Consider the following 19,420-nt stretch of genomic DNA (forward strand, 5'->3'; position numbering starts at 1 on the left):
CTTCTGCTCAAACATGCTGATTTGCCTTGTCAAGTTGTGACCCACTTATGAAGCCACTGATCCCACTCAGATTTCTGAAATAGTATATGTAATATAAAGCTTTCTGCAAGAATAAACAATCTCATGGAAGAGGTAGTGACATGTCTCAGAAGTCATCAGACATTGATGCCAACCTGCAACACACCTCTGCCAGGTGGGCTGCACCAGGCACTACCACTGTGACAACAGTTGTCCACTCTAGCGAGACAAGAAATTTGCAGATCGACCCACAGAGGGCCTTCATTTACACCAGAGGCAAAAACAGATGGTGTGCACATCTGTGATAGGATTGCTCCTGCCGCAGATTTTCTCACTGCATCCACCATGTCATATGCAGCCAATCAAATGCAAGTATACCTCTGCCATGCAAATATTCCGGACCATGCTGGCCCCAATCCAGGCAGTTCCATTGTAGTCAGTCAATGGATGCCTTTTGCTATGGAACCAGCTCTTCTTCCAATCACACACTTCCTTCACATCCAATGGACAGCATTAAGTTCGGCGACATGCTTGTGGGAACTGTGGGTATCACTCATTATTGAAGGGACTTCAAAATTATTCCAGTCTTGTCGGAACATGAAGTTTCATTCCATTCAGTTATGCCTCCCAGTGAATCATGAACTTGGAGATTTCTGAGTTTTCAGTCTAGTGGGAGGACTGTATTGTACCATGGAAGATATTTTTGGGTGCTCCAGTAATAGAAGGGCTGTATTAAGAAACATTCAGCGAACCCTCTGTTTAATCTAAGAGTTACTTCAAGATTATTAACACTTTTCTATTTTGTGGTAAGCTCCATTACCAGTCCAAGGAGACCATTTGTGTTAAGTTGACCAAAATCATCTTGTTAATAAATGGAGACAGAACTTTATTCTTATGTTTTCTTGAGGGAGTGACCCTAGCCCTAGACACTTCAAGCAGATATTTGTTAAATTCAGTTTCTGTTACATAGTGGGCTCTGCAAACTACACCACACAGAAAGAGCTAAAAATAAAATACAGTCAATGAAAACAATAAGACACAATATGAAATGTTTAGAATTGAATATTGTGTTCAGAACAATCTGGAAGATGACAAACTAAAGAAGAAATAAAGATTAAGCAATAAGTCACCACTTTGACAGCTATCACCCATCCACACCAAAAAGTCTCTTCCATACAGCCTCATCTCCTGTGGAAGTTGCATCTGTAGGGGACAGCAGGAGTTGTCAAAACATACTAGCAATCCTACCAGAGCCTTTTACTCACAGTTTTGTATCCAGCTCATCCACAAACAGATCTCCCATATGACTGCCACTTTGAACACCAGTGAACCTGTTAAACAGCCGTTGACCAGCACTCCATATCTTCCTGGGCTTGAAAAGCTCTGCCACATACTTCACCAGGTCATCAAATATCTCTTGTGTCCTGAGGTGAAAGTTAGCCAATCTAAAATCCTACTCAGATCACCCAAAGTAGTGCCACCCACCATCCAATCTGCAGAACATGCTTGGCCATTCATACTCCAATCCTGCTCCCCCACAAGTCACTCTCTTGTGGATGCCCCGGGTGCAAGGCCTATCCCATCCATCATATCCTACCATAGTCCAGTCACAGGCATATCCTACCCAATAAGAGGCAGAGCCATGTATATAGCATTCTATGTGGGCATGGCAAGAAACCAATTGCTGACTCATATGAATAGCCATCACCAAACTGAGGCAAACCACAGACTTTATCATACATTTACAGAACATGCTGCACACCACAACACAAGCGACTTCAACAGCTGCTTCAGTATATGGGTCACTTTAATACACCCCACACAAGTTGGGAATTATCTCTCCAGCGTATCCTGTGCTCTCACAATCCCCATGGCTTACACTTCTGCTTTTGCCACTGCCTCACATTAACATTCTCCCTTCTCCTTTCTGTTCACATCACTCCTTCCCTGTCCAGATCATGTACTGCCTTCTGCCACTACTCTTCCTATCCCCCCCCCCCCCCAATCATATATATATATATATATATATATATATATATATATATATATATATATATATATATATATATATATATATATATCTCTGTCTGTCTGTCCCCCCCCCCCTCCCTCTCCTACCCCCCTCTCCATTTCTACCTGCTGTACTCCTTTTATTGTGCAGCCACTGAATTATGTGATGAAAGATCTCACTCACTCTTTCCCCTCCTTGCAGCATGCTCCTCCTCTTCCCCACCTGTATCAGCCCAGGCAGCTGCTTTTAATAACTAATTATCAGTCTCACAGGGGAGAGAGAGAGAGAGAGAGAGAGAGAGAGAGAGAGAGAGAGAGAGCAGGGTGCATATGCGAACAAGGAAAAAAAAATTCCCAGGTTCTGCCCAGATTTCCCCATTAATAACACACTTTCTCCCAGGTGACAATACACTTTTTCCATGTTAAGTGACAGTATACTTTTCCTCAGAACAGAAAAACTTATTGATCCTTTGAATGGTTATGGTTTTATACACCGGCGTAGAATTTCTCAGCCATTTAGAAAACAAAACTTAGAAAAAAGGCCATGTACACTGCATATTTTCATATTACAAAAGTATAAATTCAAATTCCACCAAACACCACATGTTACTTTCCGAAGAATTGAAATCGAGATTGTGATGTGCTTTTGTAAGCCAGTCATAGCTCTTGTCACGTGATCTCCCCAGCCAATACAGCGGGTATTCAAATCTTAGGACACATAATGTAGTCAGCCAATAGCATTATCATTGTCAAGTAGCGCGCGTGCGCCCACACACACACACACACATTATATATATATAGGAAAACTTAATGGTGTAAATTAATATACATGGTGTTGCTACAAGAAAAGCAGAGCTTCCACATATAATACTGGTCTCAAAGACTAATAAGCTGCAAGAGTTCACTGAACTTTCATGTATAATGTTGATCTTTTTTGGGCATGTTACCCTTCAAGATATATCACACAAATGTGCCAGTAAAATTTTTAATACCGACATAAATGTCTGATCATCTGGGCTCAAATATTTTTCTAAATGGTCATCCTCAAATAGTTCATTTTTCAATGAAAGTCAAATGCTCTGCGATTTAAGAAATCCATCACACATTCTCAAACTTAATTTATCTTGTGTAAAAGGGAATTTACTTTGAAAGTAATGCTTTTCAATCAATCATTCACAATATTTTCCCATGACCTGTTAGAAAGAGGTTTATTTCAGCAATTGCCAGAGAGCACCAGATAACATGCATCACCACACTTTCATAGCTACGATGAGGCAGGAAGCCGTGTGTTCATATGTGTAAAACATTAAAAGATCTTACATTATGTCATAAAAGAAACATGACATCAGAGGAATTTCATTAATCATACTAAAATGTGTAATTCGGCTTAAAGTGCACATTCGTATGTCCAGATTCGGTTGTAAATTTTCTTGGAGTACCAGTACTGCACTATCTCATTTTTGGTTCTTTATTATGGCATAATGCATACATGCTAGAAATGAAAGCATGCTCTTTTGAAATGCAGCAAACAGTTGAAACTAGCCAATAGCCTGGATTTAAAAACTTCGTTTAAAATAAATTTACTGCCTCAGTGGAAAAGATTAATAAAGCCATATTTCTTTAGCAAACTGACAAAAATAACTTTAATGCTTGATTGAAATTGCTGCCCAGTTTGCTCCCAGTGAATATGGCAGCTTGGGCGTGCCAGTAAAATTTTTATGGGTAGCATCTTACTGCTTGCTTATACAGCTAACAGCCACACTTTTGTAGCCAGAAGCAGGTGAAGGTACATGTGTGACTCAACTGCACATGCACAAGGGCCTGCTTGCAACTGCTCACATGTATCTAATGTAAACAGTTGTGGGATGCAGTAATATCCTTTGTTAGAGTATTATTTCTTACCAGTCAAAATTACAAAAACAAAAAGGTATCCCAGAATTCTAGACTGGCTTTGTATTTGGAATGATGGAAGCCCCAGTCTCCTCCAGGTTATCATGATTTAGATTTTCAGTGGTTCCCTATTTCAGCTAAATTCTGGAATGGCTCCTGCTATAAGGCCACCTGTCTCATCCATCTCACATTAGACCTGCATGTATGTAAATGGCTTTACATATGAACTAGCTCAATGCTATTCTATAAAAAAAAATTTTTTGATATTTCATGACTAATATCCAGTTTTCCATGTGAAAATTTGGGTTTCACCTACAGTGTATCGAATATTAGCAATTTAAGCAATAAAAGTAAAATTTTTGGAAATGAGCATCAGACAGGTGATAATCTAAATAATTAAAGTGAAATGTTATGTGTAGCTAATAACAAACAGGAATTAAGTAAGAAAATTTACTGTCAAGGACAAAACTATTCACAATTTCGTATCCTTCTGTTTCAGAGCAAAACAAAAATCATGCAACGTCAGATTATAAAAATTCTACAAGTAAACTAAAACTGCTTTATATGCACAGTATGTCCTATACTTTATCACCACTAGTATTCTTTTGTCTCCAGACACTGGTAGTATACTTACTTTTAAATTCACTGTCACAAATGCATGTTTTGCAAGGCTCACGAGAATTGTACAGAAGTTGACCTTCATAGTAATCCTTCCCCTCATAGTGACACCGTATCAGCTCAGTGCCATTGTTTGCTGTGAACATGATAGTATAAACTCACAGCAATTTATAATCTTTAAGGGAGGTTCTAAATACAAATTGTTATGTTTGATATCAAAGTCATTTTTTAAAATGTCTGTCTTGATTTGATACTGCTAAAACTATGTCATAATTATTCATGCAAATTTATTAGTGAAAACAAATACCAAAGTGAGTATGACAATCACCTGAACAAGTCAACAGAAGTACATTTTCTATGAGCAACTTTGACAGAATACATCCAAGTAAATCACATATGCTAGTTACGAAAGGCATGATGCGTTGGTTTCACTGCTGTAAATGTGGAGTGCTTAAGTATAGATAAAATATAGTGTACTGGAATATGATTTGCCCATTTCTGATTAATTTATTATAGGAGTTTTATGACTATGCACATATTTATGATACATGAAATTCTTTTGCTCTTGGATCAATATATACTGTATTGTAATGTATACAAAATTCTGGTTGAAAATGATGAATTATTTAGAAATAAAGAATATGACTCAACGAAAGGCAAACATGTTGCATCATCGAAAAGTACACAAACAATAGGTACAGAAAGATTGGCTAGCTTCTTTGATGCACTTCCTTTTTTCAAGCATGTGGAAAAATACACACACGTGTACCTCTCTCTCTATGTCGTGCTCAGTCAACTGCCAGCTCTTTTCTGACCCATGGTGAGTGTACTGGGGTGAGGTGGGGATGGGTGCAGTGAAGGATGTAGAAAAGTGGCAAGCAGGGAGGGAGTTGGGGTAAGTGTCTTGTGGCTTATGGCAGAGTGGGGAGCCATCTGTGGGCCTGCCTCAGTAACCCAGCGAATTTGTGCTGCCACATCAGTTAGACGTGTGGTGTTATTTCATGCCATGGTCTATGAAACTGCATGCCCAGCCATCTGCCACCTACTCCTTCCACCTGCATACCTAGCTAGCCCACAGCCAGCTCCCTACTCTCCCATGAGCTGCTGCACAGTTCCCCCCCCCCCCCCCCCTCCCCCCCAACCCACTCACTGCCTCCTACCTCTCTCCATACCCCACCATGACCCTTCCCACTCCACATCACACCCCTACCTCACCCCAGTATACTACTCACCATGTGCCAGAAAAGAACAGCAGTTGACTGAGAACATAGGGACACATAGTGCTTCTGCCTTTTGCTGAGTCATTTTTTTTACTCCTAAATAGTACATACTGTTTTGACCATTCATAAAACTTAAAACCATGTGGCAAACCAGACTAAGCTGAAGAAATGAATTTGAAGAGCCATTAAGTACTGATTAAACCACGGCAGCATGGCACTTGACTGATTTTGTGGTTGAACCTAGAGGAAAGTTGGTGGTAAGTGGAAAGTTTTAAACAGTCCATGAGGTGCATTCGTAACAAAGCAGAGTTTTGAAACAATCAATAAGGCATATCCAGGTTGTTTAACTGTCAGGACAAATCAGTCAATTTCAAAGTAATGCTGTCTAAGTGTTTTGGGTAATTTCTTATATCAGATTTACTCTATTGGAAAATTGGGTCCTTATCTTCAGAAATCTGTACCAACAACAATCATTCTAATGGTACATCTTGCTCACACACACACACACACACACACACACACACACACACACACACACACACACACACAGTCTCCAGTTTTCAGTTTAAGCTTTTGCTTTGTAAGGAGTATGCAGTTGTTAAATATGAGAAGGCATAAAGGCACTGAATGCAAAAGAATTATTTCCACCCTTTAATCAGCAATATGAAATGGACTGAAACAGCTGACATTCAAATATCAGAATTATACTAGTGAACTGCAGATCTGCAGATGGTATTTGGATCAGAGCTAATCTTGAGAGAAAACAGAAGATGCAAGAGGGGTTGGGGACAGGGGATTGGGGCGTGGGTGGGGGGGGGGGGGGAAGAGGGGGAAGGGGGGAGAGAAATGTGAAAAACAATGTAAGATTAATGTCCTGTCAATATCATTAAAAATAAAATAACTGAAAAAAAGGTAGTAACTGAAGAAAAGGAGAATTAGCTACAACCTTAATAGAGGAAACATTCTTGCATTTGCATCAAGCCTCTCTCTAGCACAAGTAAAACCTAAATTGCAGTAGTTGAGCAAGCATTTATATGTTGTCTCTCAAACACACATTTAGTGTCTCAAACCCGCATTTAGTGTCTTAACCACTGCAGCATCTTGTCCAGTAAGAGTCAAAACAGATGGTGAAAACAATAGAAGAAAAAAATTTTAGATGGTCTCTGAATGAACAATGAAGAGAAAAAGGTATAAAATGGGATCAATAGAAAGCTTTACAATAAAACCTGTCAGGAGGAGCAGTACAGGAGACTACATATGAAGATACTTTTTTTAGGTACCTGCTTGGGAATTTGAAAACACTTGTGTTAGCACAGGAGAATTCCAAAGAATCTAATTGCATTGCATGTGAGGAAACAGAATACTAGAAGCTGTTGATAAAGATAATAGGATGTGGCACATTCTGGTTTGAGAGTTTAATGATGGATTATTGTTCATGTTAAAGAATATGGATTAAATCTGTAATTCACATAAGACAGTCTACATACAAACTTAGTTTATGCTCCCATAGCTGCTTGTACTTCCCCCATGGTTTTGGTCCATGATGCATTCTTACAGGATGATGACCCTTGTAGAAATTATATTAAAAAAAAAAAAGCAGCCAACAGTGTATAAACAGCCAACACTGCAACACAGTCCAATCACATAGCTAACAAAACATTAGAACTGGAAGGAAGAATAACTTTACAAGTTCAAATGTTAGCAATCAACTGTTTTGCATGCTTTGTCCAAACTCTCTAATATCAGCATCATGAATGATTTCACAGTCAGCATTAACAGCTAAAAGGATTTCTTGTTGTAAGTACTTAAACATATTTCAAAGACCAGTATTTTCTTCAACTGTGCTTCTTCCTCCCGACAATATGCTTAGAAAAATAACAATGTATTCCTGTAACTATTGACCTACCAATGTCTCCACAACTATTCATCATACATAGGGGAAGCAGCAGCTTTTTTTCAAAGTAACAGCTTCCCTGCTAATTTACTAGTTCACGTCTGGGAAATCATTTTGAACAGTAAATGATACTTTATTGTTAATACAATATACAGATTAAGTTTGTGGTAGATTATCCCATTAAGTGCAGGGATCATACCAATAACAGATGACACGTAGGGCAACAATATGGCTTTATTACCACAACACAACATACAGCACATTTGAACAATATGAGGTACTAAACTGAACTGACTTCTCCAGATTCCACTCAGATATTCCACTTGGTCGCACGAGTTCTCTGGTCAGAGCTGTTATTCAAGCTCGCATTCCCACCATAGTGCACAGCACTGGTCAGTGGGAGTCGTCGAACAGGTGGGTCATTCACAGATCTGCTTGACCAGCTGTGTTGTGGCGAGCTGCCAAGCAGGGCATGGCTGGATTGTTTCTCTTAGTGTTGCTCTAATGTGATTAAGTGTGATAGCGTCAGTTGCAAAGCATAACATGTTGGAGCCATTTCTCATTGTGGAATGGCTTGCAGCACAATTGCTTTATTAGGTCTGCTCGAAAAGCTCCAGAGCTTTGTTCACAAAATTTTTCTGCACTTACCTTTTTATTTGTTGTGCATGGTCTCCTCCAATATACTCTCTCCTACAACATCTCTCTCAATGCCATTTCCCCTTTCTGGAAGGAATCTTGGTATGCCTCTTGCTGGATTGTGTATAGGGTCATCTGCAGATTTTCTTTCGTTTCATCTATGACTGCAAATTGTCATCCTTTCAATGGAATTATCAACTTTGAAAATAAAATAAATGTCCACACTGGTTTGGTCTGGAGAGTACAGAGGATGCAAGAGCACAGCGATTTCGTTTTTTGTGCATTAGTCACACACCCACCGGGATGAATGCGTGGGTGTGTTATTGTGATGCAAGAGCCATGAATTGTCTCATCACGTTTCAGGTCATTTCCTTCTCACATATTCTTGCAGGCATTGCAACAAATTCTGCTAGTACCATGGATTAACAGTAGCCCCTATGGCACAAATTCACGATTCACTTATCCTTCAAAGTCAAAGAAAACTATCAGCATGGCTTTGACATTTGACCTGACAAGCTTTTTCTGGTTTTGGAGGACCTTTCCTGACTCATTGTGAAGATTGAACCTTGGTATCAACATCAATTTTAGACCCATGTTTCATTAACATTTATGTTTCTCTTAAGGAACATCTCATTCTCAGTTGTGCAATATAAAAGCTTTCTGGTTTTGGTTCATGGGCTGAACTTTGTGTCAACAAGACGCATTTTCAGATGCTGTGTCAGGTTTTCATGACATGATCCAACAGAAATGTTACATTCTTCTACAACATCTCAGATACTCAGTCTCCATTTGGCATGCACACTTTCATTGGCATTCCTGACAAGAGCATTGTCAGTAGATGTCAAACGGCACCCTTAACTTCCGTCTGGCTATTTTTAAACCATGTGACACTGAGTACGACTTCAGTGCTCATCACCCTAGGCTTCCTGCATCATTTAGTATGTCTCTGTATGGGTTTTCTTGACTTTCATGCAAACTTTAATATTATGTGTTACTCTTCTAACTCTGCCAGCTCCCAATTTGCAAACCATGCAATACAACATTCTACTCGATACAGCACTGAACAATGACAACAGACATACAACAATAAAACTTCCAACAGTTACACATTTGTGGCAGAACTGCCAGAAAATATTAATATCTTTGCTTTCTTGTACTTCGTTTTACTTACTTTGGTTGTTGACTAGTTGGTATGAGACATTGGTCATGACTGTTACTGCGATTGCCGAAAACTATTTCTTTGTGTTTTGATTTATCTTGTGCCAATAAAAATATTACATAGTGAAAGTGAATGGTGTTTTCTGTGTTATAAGTATAACACATGCCATACTGGTGACCTCCGACGTGCAACATGCGTCCGATTTGACAATGTGGCCGTTTACTTCAACATCTCCACATTGCTCACCTTCCACTCCTTTCAGACTACAACATGATACTAATGGTGCCTCTACACTCCCTTTCCATGGTTTCCTATGCACAACGCCACCAACAACTGGGATAAGTAGAAGATAAGTACAATGCCGTGGAGTTTTCTTCGTCCTCAACAATGCTGTTGTGGACTCTCAACATCATCAGTGATGTCACCTGCTATGAAATCTTTTTCTACGTTCATCTATAAAAAACAACCACGGGTTCTGTGCCTAAATTTGTGACTCTCAGTGCATCGTATGTACAACCTCCTGTGACATGTAGTGTGCAACAATGCCCCAACACTATGAATCTCTCAGACTTTTCGAGCCCACAGATCACTTGGAGCTCCCCATATATTGCTGATAAATCGGTTTTGGAACATTCTCTCCCCACCCACTACAAACCTCACTACAAAACATGGGTACAAATTTCAGTAACAACAATTACTGGTTGGACATTCGTCCTGCCCCTATTGTTTCCACAGCTCCGGCTGCGCCTGCCGCGCCAGCCGTGTTTAAACTAGCCGCCGCGAGTGACAGCTTCATAAACACTCCACCACTCCTGTCTGCTGTACTATCAAATCTGTTACCTCCACAACACAAGAGTGAGAAAATCCCTAAATCACCAAGGTTCATGAAGGACAATCCGCATACATGGTTTATTTTGGCAGAGACTATATTCACCACCCTAAACATTGATTCAGACAGTGCTAAATTTATTGCACTTATTAATGCTCTAGGGGATTACACTGAGTGGGTACAGGACTTAGTGCTGTCGGCGGACCCCTCAAATCGTTACACACTTGCAAAACAACAGATCTGTGAACGTCTAGCTAAGACTACGCAAGAGTCTGTTTTATACATACTACAAGATGTACATCTCAAAGACTTGACTCATTCACAACTGTAGCAACGTATCAGAGCAGTCTTTGATAGCAAAACTATGCCAGATGAAGCTTTACTTTCTTTCCGGGTTGCAAAGCTGCTGCAAGCTATCCAACTGCAGCTCCTATCACATGATCAGGAACCTCTACAAGTGAAATTATTGCTGGCCAATGCCGCATATAAGATAATCAACAGAAGAAAGTTATCTACGTGTGCCCTCCCTCGATATTACGCCTCCCCCGTGTGGCAGAGGCCGATCTTTCCAAAACAACAGACAGAGTACACTGGCTGAGCACCAGATTCCACACCATCCTTCACCATCCCATACCACAGCTTCAAGTGATGTCCTTCACCCGGTAACAACACAGGATCAGCAAGTTTATCCTCTCTGCTGGTATCACTCTGTTTACGGTAATACAGCCAGGAATTGCCACTCACTGTGCAATGCACCCAAACACGCACGGCGGGCCGTTACAGGCACACCGGTCCTCACTGTGACAGCTCTTACAGGTGACGCCGCACATGCGCGTGCAGCGATTCCTTTGTGCAGTAATACCATAGTCAATGGAACCGCACCGGCTGTCACACAGCGCAGTCACACAGCGCAGCTCCGCGGACAACACTGCAGCTTTCACTGAACTACCGTTCAGTGATAACGTATTTCAGGTTAGTTCCATTTCATACTTACTGCGCACGGACGATAACGTTGCTCCTTCCTGCGTCCCTCCATGTATTTCGGCCACACCTATTTACAAAATCAAGGCCATTCATACGAGTGTGTGTCACAGGCTTAACACAACTGAGGGACCGCCTGTGCATTCTCGCCCCTGATGCCTCAATGCAAAAAAAACTTACCGCTGCCAAAGAATGTATTAATGAACTTTTACACTTAGGTATAGTCCACCCCTCTGACAGTGCGTGGTCTTCCCCAATATGTATCATTTCCAAAAAGGAAAATTCCTTTCGACTCTGTGGAGACTATAGGCATTTGAACACCAGAACAATACTTGATAACTACCCTGCCCCACACCTTCACGATTTTTCACAATCTATGTTCACAAAAAAAGTGAAAATAGAAGAAAACAAAACCAAACATTGAACACAAACCAAAAGAAATTTTACCAGACAATAGATAACACAAACATTAAAATAGACAATCCACCAAACATAACAGACATGGAACACTTCTGGAGCAACATTTGGTCAAACCCGGTACAACATAACAGGCATGCACGGTGGATAGAAGCAGAAACAGACACATATAAGATGATACCACAAATGCCTGAAGTGATAATTTTGCAACATGAAGTCACCCGAGCAATTAATTCTACGCACAAATGGAAAGCCCCTGGAAAAGATAAAATAGCAATTTTCTGGCTAAAGAAGCTCACTTCAACACACTCACATCTAACTAAATTATTTAACAGTTACATTGCACACCCATACACATTCCCTGATACACTTACACATGGAATAACTTATCTGAAACCTAAAGATCAAGCAGACACAGCAAACCCAGCTAAATATCGCCCCATAACATGCCTACCAACAATATACAAAATATTGACTTCAGTCATTACACAGAAATTAATGACACGTACAACACAGAACAAAATTATAAATGAAGAACAAAAAGGCTGCTGCAAAGGATCACAAAGATGTAAAGAGCAACTGATAATAGATGCAGAGGTGACATATCAAGCTAAAACTTAAAGGTCACTACACTACGCATACATTGATTACCAAAAAGCTTTTGATAGTGTACCCCACTCATGGTTACTACAAATATTGGAAATATACAAAGTAGATCCTAAATTGATACAGTTCCTAAACATAGTAATGAAAAATTGGAAAACCACACTTAATAACCAAAAAAATTCAAATAATACATCACATCACAGCCAATACAGATTAAGCATGGAATATACCAAGGAGACTCATTAAGTCCTTTCTGGTTCTGCCTTGCTCTGAACCCACTATCCAACATGCTAAATAATACAAATTATGGATACAATATTACTGGAACATACCAACACAAAATCACACATTTGCTATTCATTGATGATGAAGTACTGGCAGCAACAAAACAACAACTCAACCAATTACTAAAGATAACGGAAGTATTCAGCAATGATATAAATATGGCTTTTGGAACAGACAAATGTAAGAAAAACAGCATAGTCAAGGGAAAACACACTAAACAAGAAGATTACATATTGGGTAACCACAGTGACTGCATAGAAGTGATGAAAAAAAAAAAAAAAAAAAAACAGATGCCTATAAATATCTAGGATACAGGCAAAAAATAGGAATAGATAATACAAATATTAAAGAAGAACTAAAAGAAAAATATAGACAAAGACTAACAAAAATACTGAAAACAGAATTGACAGCAAGAAACAAAACAAAAGCTATAAATACTTATGATATACCAATATTGACCTACTCAATTGAAGTAGTGAAATGGAGTAACACAGACCTAGAAGCACTCAATACACTTACACGATCACAATGCCACAAATATAGAATACATCACATACATTCAGCAACAGAAAGATTCACATAAGGTAGGAGGAAGGGGATTTATCGACATAAAAAACCTACATTATGGACAGGTAGACAATTTAAGAAAATTGTTTCTAGTACAAGCAGAAACTAGCAAAATACACAAAGCAATCACTCATATAAATACATCGGCTACACCACTGCAATTTCATAACCACTTCTACAACCCCTTAGATCACATAACATCAACAGATACGAAGAAAGTAAATTGGAAAAACAAACACTACATGGCAAGCACCCATATCATCTAACACAGCCACACATCGATCAAGATGCATCCAACACATGGCTAAGAAAAGGCAATATATACAGTGAGACGGAAGGAATCATGATTGCAATACAGAATAAAACAATAAACACCAGATATTACAGCAAGCATATTATTAAAGATCCCAATACCACAACACACAAATGCAAACTTTGCAAACAACAAATAGAAACAGTAGATCACATCACAAGCGGATGTACAATACTAGAAAATACAGAATACCCCAGAAGACATGACAATGTAGCAAAAATAATACAACAACAACTTGCCATACAACATAAACTTATAAAACAACACCTTCCCACATACAAGTATGCACCACAAAATGTACTGGAGAATGATGAATACAAATTATACTGGAACAGAACCATTATAACAGATAAAACAACACCACATAACAAACCTGACATCATACTCACCAATAAAAAAGAAGAAATTAGCACAACTAATTGAAATATCCATACCCAATACAACAAATATACAGAAGAAAACAGGAGAAAAAAATTGAAAAATACATCCTACTGGCTGAGGAAGTCAAGGATATGTGGCATCAGGATAAAGTTGACATTATACCAATTATACTGTCAACTACAGGAGTAACACCACACAATATCAACCAGTACATCAATGTAATACAGCCACATCCAAACGTATATATACAACTACAGAAATCTGTAATTATTGATACATGTTCAATTACCCGCGTCACTTTCCATTTTTATCCAGACAAAGTCTGAGAAAGGCTTATTATTATTATTATTATTATTATTATTATTATTATTATTATTATTATTATTATTATTATTTCTTTCCTAAGTGCAGGAAGTGTGGGAAGCCAAAGATCATCTCTAAACTTATCGAATACTCACCAAGATTTTACAAAAAGCAAGAAAGCACAGTACAGTTGTTATAAGCAAAGATGGATACTGAGGGGCAATGTTTCACTACACTGTAAAAGTCAGCACCAAGATACATATTTCATAACAACAACTGAAAAAAACAAAACTAAATGTCCACAGAGTACATGTCTTACTAATGAAAAGTATCACTTTTTATGAAAAAAATCATAACATTTTCTACCAATTCTGAAATTTTCTACATACTCAGGTCTCTTCATTATATTTCACCTAATTAGCAATCACCACATATGTAAGTACAGAATATACACATTCATGCTAAAATTATATGGTAATTAAGTGATTATGATACAAAGTGTAATAAACATGATATAAATAAAATAGAAAGAAACTTCCATATGGGAAAAATATATTAAAAATAAAGATTTCAAGACTTACCAAGTGGAAAAGCACCGGCAGACAGGCACAATAAATAAAACACACAAACACACACACAGAATTTCTAGCTTTCGCAAATGACGGTTGCTTCTTCAGGAAAGAGGGAAGGAGAGGGAAAGATGAAAGGATGTGGGTTTTAAGGGAGAGGGTAAGGAGTCATTCCAATCCTGGGAGCGGAAAGACTTACCTTAGGGGGGGAAAAAGGACAGGTGTACACGCACGCACGCACCATTTATTGTGCCTGTCTACTGGCGCTTTCCCGCTTGGTAAGTCTTGGAATCTTTATTTTTAAAACATGATATAAAGTGATACATTAAGTCCATTGGTTATGGTACTATTCTCCCTCAATGGAATAAGATGGTTTATCAGGCAACACACAAGTCCTCAGCTATCTTCTCTGTGTAACCAGTGAGAACAAACACTGGCATTAGTATCTGAACTACATACCAATCCACTGACACAGATGGACAGAAAATGCTCTTGCCCTAGTCAAATATTTCTTAAACAATGTTAGGGGTATAAGAAGAACATTTTGTACTATAAGCTAACAGTTAATAAAGTGATGCTTAATAACCCCACAGAGAGTATATCCTTTAAAAGAAGGAAATAAATAAGCCTTGCCAAATGTAAAATACATATACCCATGAATTACCACTCCAAAAATAATTCATTTGCAACTTCAATCCCTCCCAACTTCCCAATAATAGCAAGAATAAATAAGTGACAGCTAACGATTTTCAGAACAATAGAAATGAAATATCTTACAGTTTACTAAAGAAAATCATTGACTGAGTTGGGCAAATACTTCTTGTACCTATACTACAACAAGGTTTCCTCTTGATATTTATGCATAAAATTGCGACATATACAAAAAAATATTCATTTCATCACTTTGTATGCAGAAGTTTCTGCTATAGTGAGCCAACTCTCACTAAATTTTCTAGCTTGGACGTAAATCAAAACTGAACACACTACTAACTTTCTAATTGATAAAATCTCTCATTCTTAAGTTCATTCCTCTACATCTACTGAAATCATCACTCAACCCACTCTGTTAGGTAATAAAACATCACATAATATTGACTGGTACTATCAGATTAAGTAACTGAAATACTCTGTGTAATCCCTTTTGGTCCAACCACATCAGCACATGTTCTATCCCATATGATTAAATGTTTCTACCTTAATACATTTAAACTACTATAAAGTGTGCATGGAGAAAGATTATCTCCAATAGTCCTAATCACATACTTCCTCCCTGTGGATATGGTTTCAAATCTATGATTTTTCCCAAACCTAATTCCTTCTTAGATCTTGTGTACACCAGTAAATATGCATTTTCATCGGGCTTGTGTGCTACATTAAATGGTCCATGATATACATGCCAAAATTTCTTTGAGTCTCTTTCCTTTGATCACTCCTATTCAGTTCCCTCATAACCCTCTCATTCATGTTCCTTTGTGGGGAAGATTCCAAAATTTTAATACACTTTACATCCTTTTTTCTCCATGCACTGCTTTAACCACCTAGACACAAACTGAGGACTATTGTCCAACAGCAAGGCCTCTCCTTGCATAGAGTTCTACGAACCGTGGAAACATCTCTAGGATCAAAAATGTGTAACTATACCCTCCTCTTGGCACTGGAAAAGGGCCAAACAAGTCTTCTGCTATTAATTCGTTGGGTCTAGAGGTGAGTACACTTTGACTCAAACCCTGAATTGACATGGTGGTGATGTTTGGCTTGTGGGGTACTTAACTGTGCTGTCACCAGCACCCTTACACAGTTGCAACTTTTACACAGTTCCAACTTTTTTTTACCCAATCCAATCTAGCCACTGTCACGAATGATGATTATGGAATGATGAGGACAGCACAAACACCCAGTCCCCGGGCAGAGAAAATCCTCAAGCCTGCCAGGAATTGAACCCAGGATCCCATGATACTGAGGCAACAACGCTCTCCACTAGACCACAAGTTCCAGGCAAATTGATATGGTAGTTGCCTTCACCTTCTCACATGTAGCTAGCTTCTTTCTCACCCTCCACAAGTTGTTAAATACTAACTTCCTTGAAGCTTGGCAGTTCACTTGCATGGCCCAAACAGTCAGTAACTTTCTTCCACTATATCAATTAATTTCTCTACATTATGTACCAGAAAGCATAGTTTACAGTCTTCCACTTCATCACACTTCCTCTTTAAAAGAATACCTTTGTGCAGAGTATGATAGATCTTGACCTTTTGATAAGTACCAGAGTTCAAATAATGCTTGGGCAACCTCAAGTTTTAATCTACATTCTCCTCATGTCTAATGCTCTGACACACCTTCCTAATCACATTATAATCTCTCTCTTTTTGGAAGTATAATATTTTTATCTCATCCTTGTCCTGTGTCACCTCCTGGTCATTCCCTCTCATCCTTGGAATCTGAGAAAGTGTGTTATGACATTCTCACAACCTCTTACATTATCTCCAGTTCTAAGAAAACTGAATGCCTTGTGAGCTATGAATACAACAGTTTTGTTTACCAATAAGTAATTTTCAATTTTCTGGAACACCCACACCACAACGAAGTCTGAGCTTCCAGTTCAGACAAACTACAATTCCTCTATGATGCTGTCAATGCTCAACAGCCACAATTGTCCTACGCTTAATCAATCCTCCTGATGTGGGTACATTTTGAAACACTTCCACACCCAGTCCATACCCACATGCATCTGAAGTGATACAAAATTGGATAATAGTATCAGGATGGTACAATATTTTACCACAAAGAAGTTCGTGCTTCAGACTTCTAAACACTTGGTCCCATCACTCAGTTGACATCTTTGTGTAATTCCTCTTAAGCAGCTGCATCAGAGATCGATCATTGATTAAGTGCCTACTAACAAATTTGCAATACAAGCCTAATAATCTCAACAAAGCTTCCAATTGCTTTTGGTTTGTGGGCACTGCCAGTTCCTCTCACTTTCAGCTATTCAGGATCTGGTGCTATCTCCACTTCCTTAATAACATGTCCCAAGTACTTCAATTCTTGAAATAATTCTGATTTTCCTAATTTTACATCAACCCCCTCTTTATCTAATGCAGATAGTACATCAGTCAACAAATCTCAATGCTCCTCCTATCTCTTGCTTGAAATCAAAATATCATCCACATAATGCTAATCCCACTCAACATGACCTTACCTATCATCATCATCCATTAAGCGAATGAAAACATATTGTCATGCTCAATCCAAAAGGCACCATCCAAAACTGATAGCATTTTCCTTCATGAAGGAAGGCAGTATACTTTCCTGACTACTCAGCAAACATTTTCCAATAACTGCAGGTAATTTCTACCAATGTTTAGTACTTGGTCCTGTCAAACTTTTGTAACATTTCCTCCATATTGCTTGCCCCATCATTCTGCTGTACTAAAATTTCATTCAAATGTTGGGCATTGATCACTATACCCCCAGTTCCTTCTTTCTTCGCAACTACTATTAAGTGGTTGTCATACACATTTTGGCACCACATAGTGATTCCCAGTCCAAAATACTTTGTCTTGAAACTAGTATGCAGCAGGGCTTTACAAAAAATAGAATATAGTCCTTCACCTCTAATTTACATTCAAACCCATTCCCAAGTCCTGTTCTATCAGAACATACCGTTATATTTCTATACTGAACCTGTGTTGAGTCTTCTGCTGCTCGTCTGTCAGTTCTATCATCACCCACTCCAGGCCATTTCCCTTCCTCATTTTTATACCCTGTGTCCATATGAATACACCTTAAATGGAACCTCCTGAACACACCCACCTAAATAACAGCAAAACTCTTACTTTGTAAGGTCAATTTTCCTTTCAATTTGTTGAACAGATGAATTTTTTTTTAGAATAAATGAAGCAGTCTGTGGCTAGTATGAAGAACTCTTATTTTATCAGTCCATTCCAATTTCTTCTCTCCTTGTGTATTTTCTCCAGTGAAAGCATTAGTGAGATGTGGGGAGGGGGGGGGGGGGGGGTCATTATTGCTGCCATCTGTGGCAGCAGATATCAGTAAAATTTTACAATGCCTAGTGCCATAGGCCACAGTAATTCTGTGGGGAGGGTAACTGCTTAAAGAGTACCATTCATTTGGAGATGGGTTTGATCATTGGGGCATTTGGCAAGTGTCAGAGAAAGTTCACTTCAGCTTTCCACAATTGTGATTGTCATTTATGACCCTGCCCTTATCCTAGAGGGCAGCCAGAACTAGTTCAAGATGCCTTTCATGGTTGTGTGGGGCGGCAGAAAATGTTAGGATATCATCAAGGTAAGCACAACAAAAACATAATTTGAAGAGAACTCCATCAGTGAACTGCTGCCAAGTTTGAGCTGCATCCTTTAATCTGTAGGGAAGGAAGAGGAAATCAAAGTCCCAATATGTGGTTACTGTTGTCTTTGAGACATTGTCTGGGTTCATAGGTTCAAATGGTTCAAATGGCTCTGCGCACTATGGGACTTAACATCTATGGTCATCAGTCCCCTAGAACTTAGAACTACTTAAACCTAACTAACCTAAGGACATCACACAACACCAGCCATCATGAGGCAGAGAAAATCCCTGACCCCACTGGGAACCGAACCCGGGAACCCGGGCGTGGGAAGCAAGAACGCTACCGCACGACCGCAAGATGCGGGCTGGTTCATAGGTATTTGAACGTAAGCTTTTCTGCAATCAGTGACACT

The 19,420-nt window shown here is 38.9% G+C and overlaps 1 protein-coding gene across 1 annotated transcript in view; it reads right to left on the minus strand.

Moving 5' to 3' along the window:
- The window catches only part of LOC126326208 (von Willebrand factor C and EGF domain-containing protein-like), a 147,147-nt gene that overhangs the window by 34,101 nt on the left and 93,626 nt on the right, over positions 1-19,420 (minus strand). The window contains exon 5 of the mRNA XM_049995593.1: positions 4,553-4,672. Within this exon, the coding sequence (XP_049851550.1) occupies positions 4,553-4,672 (120 nt within the window). The remainder of the gene's footprint in view (positions 1-4,552; positions 4,673-19,420) is intronic.

The sequence above is a fragment of the Schistocerca gregaria genome, chromosome 2, assembly GCF_023897955.1.
Source record: "Schistocerca gregaria isolate iqSchGreg1 chromosome 2, iqSchGreg1.2, whole genome shotgun sequence".
NCBI classification, from domain to species: domain Eukaryota; kingdom Metazoa; phylum Arthropoda; class Insecta; order Orthoptera; family Acrididae; genus Schistocerca; species Schistocerca gregaria.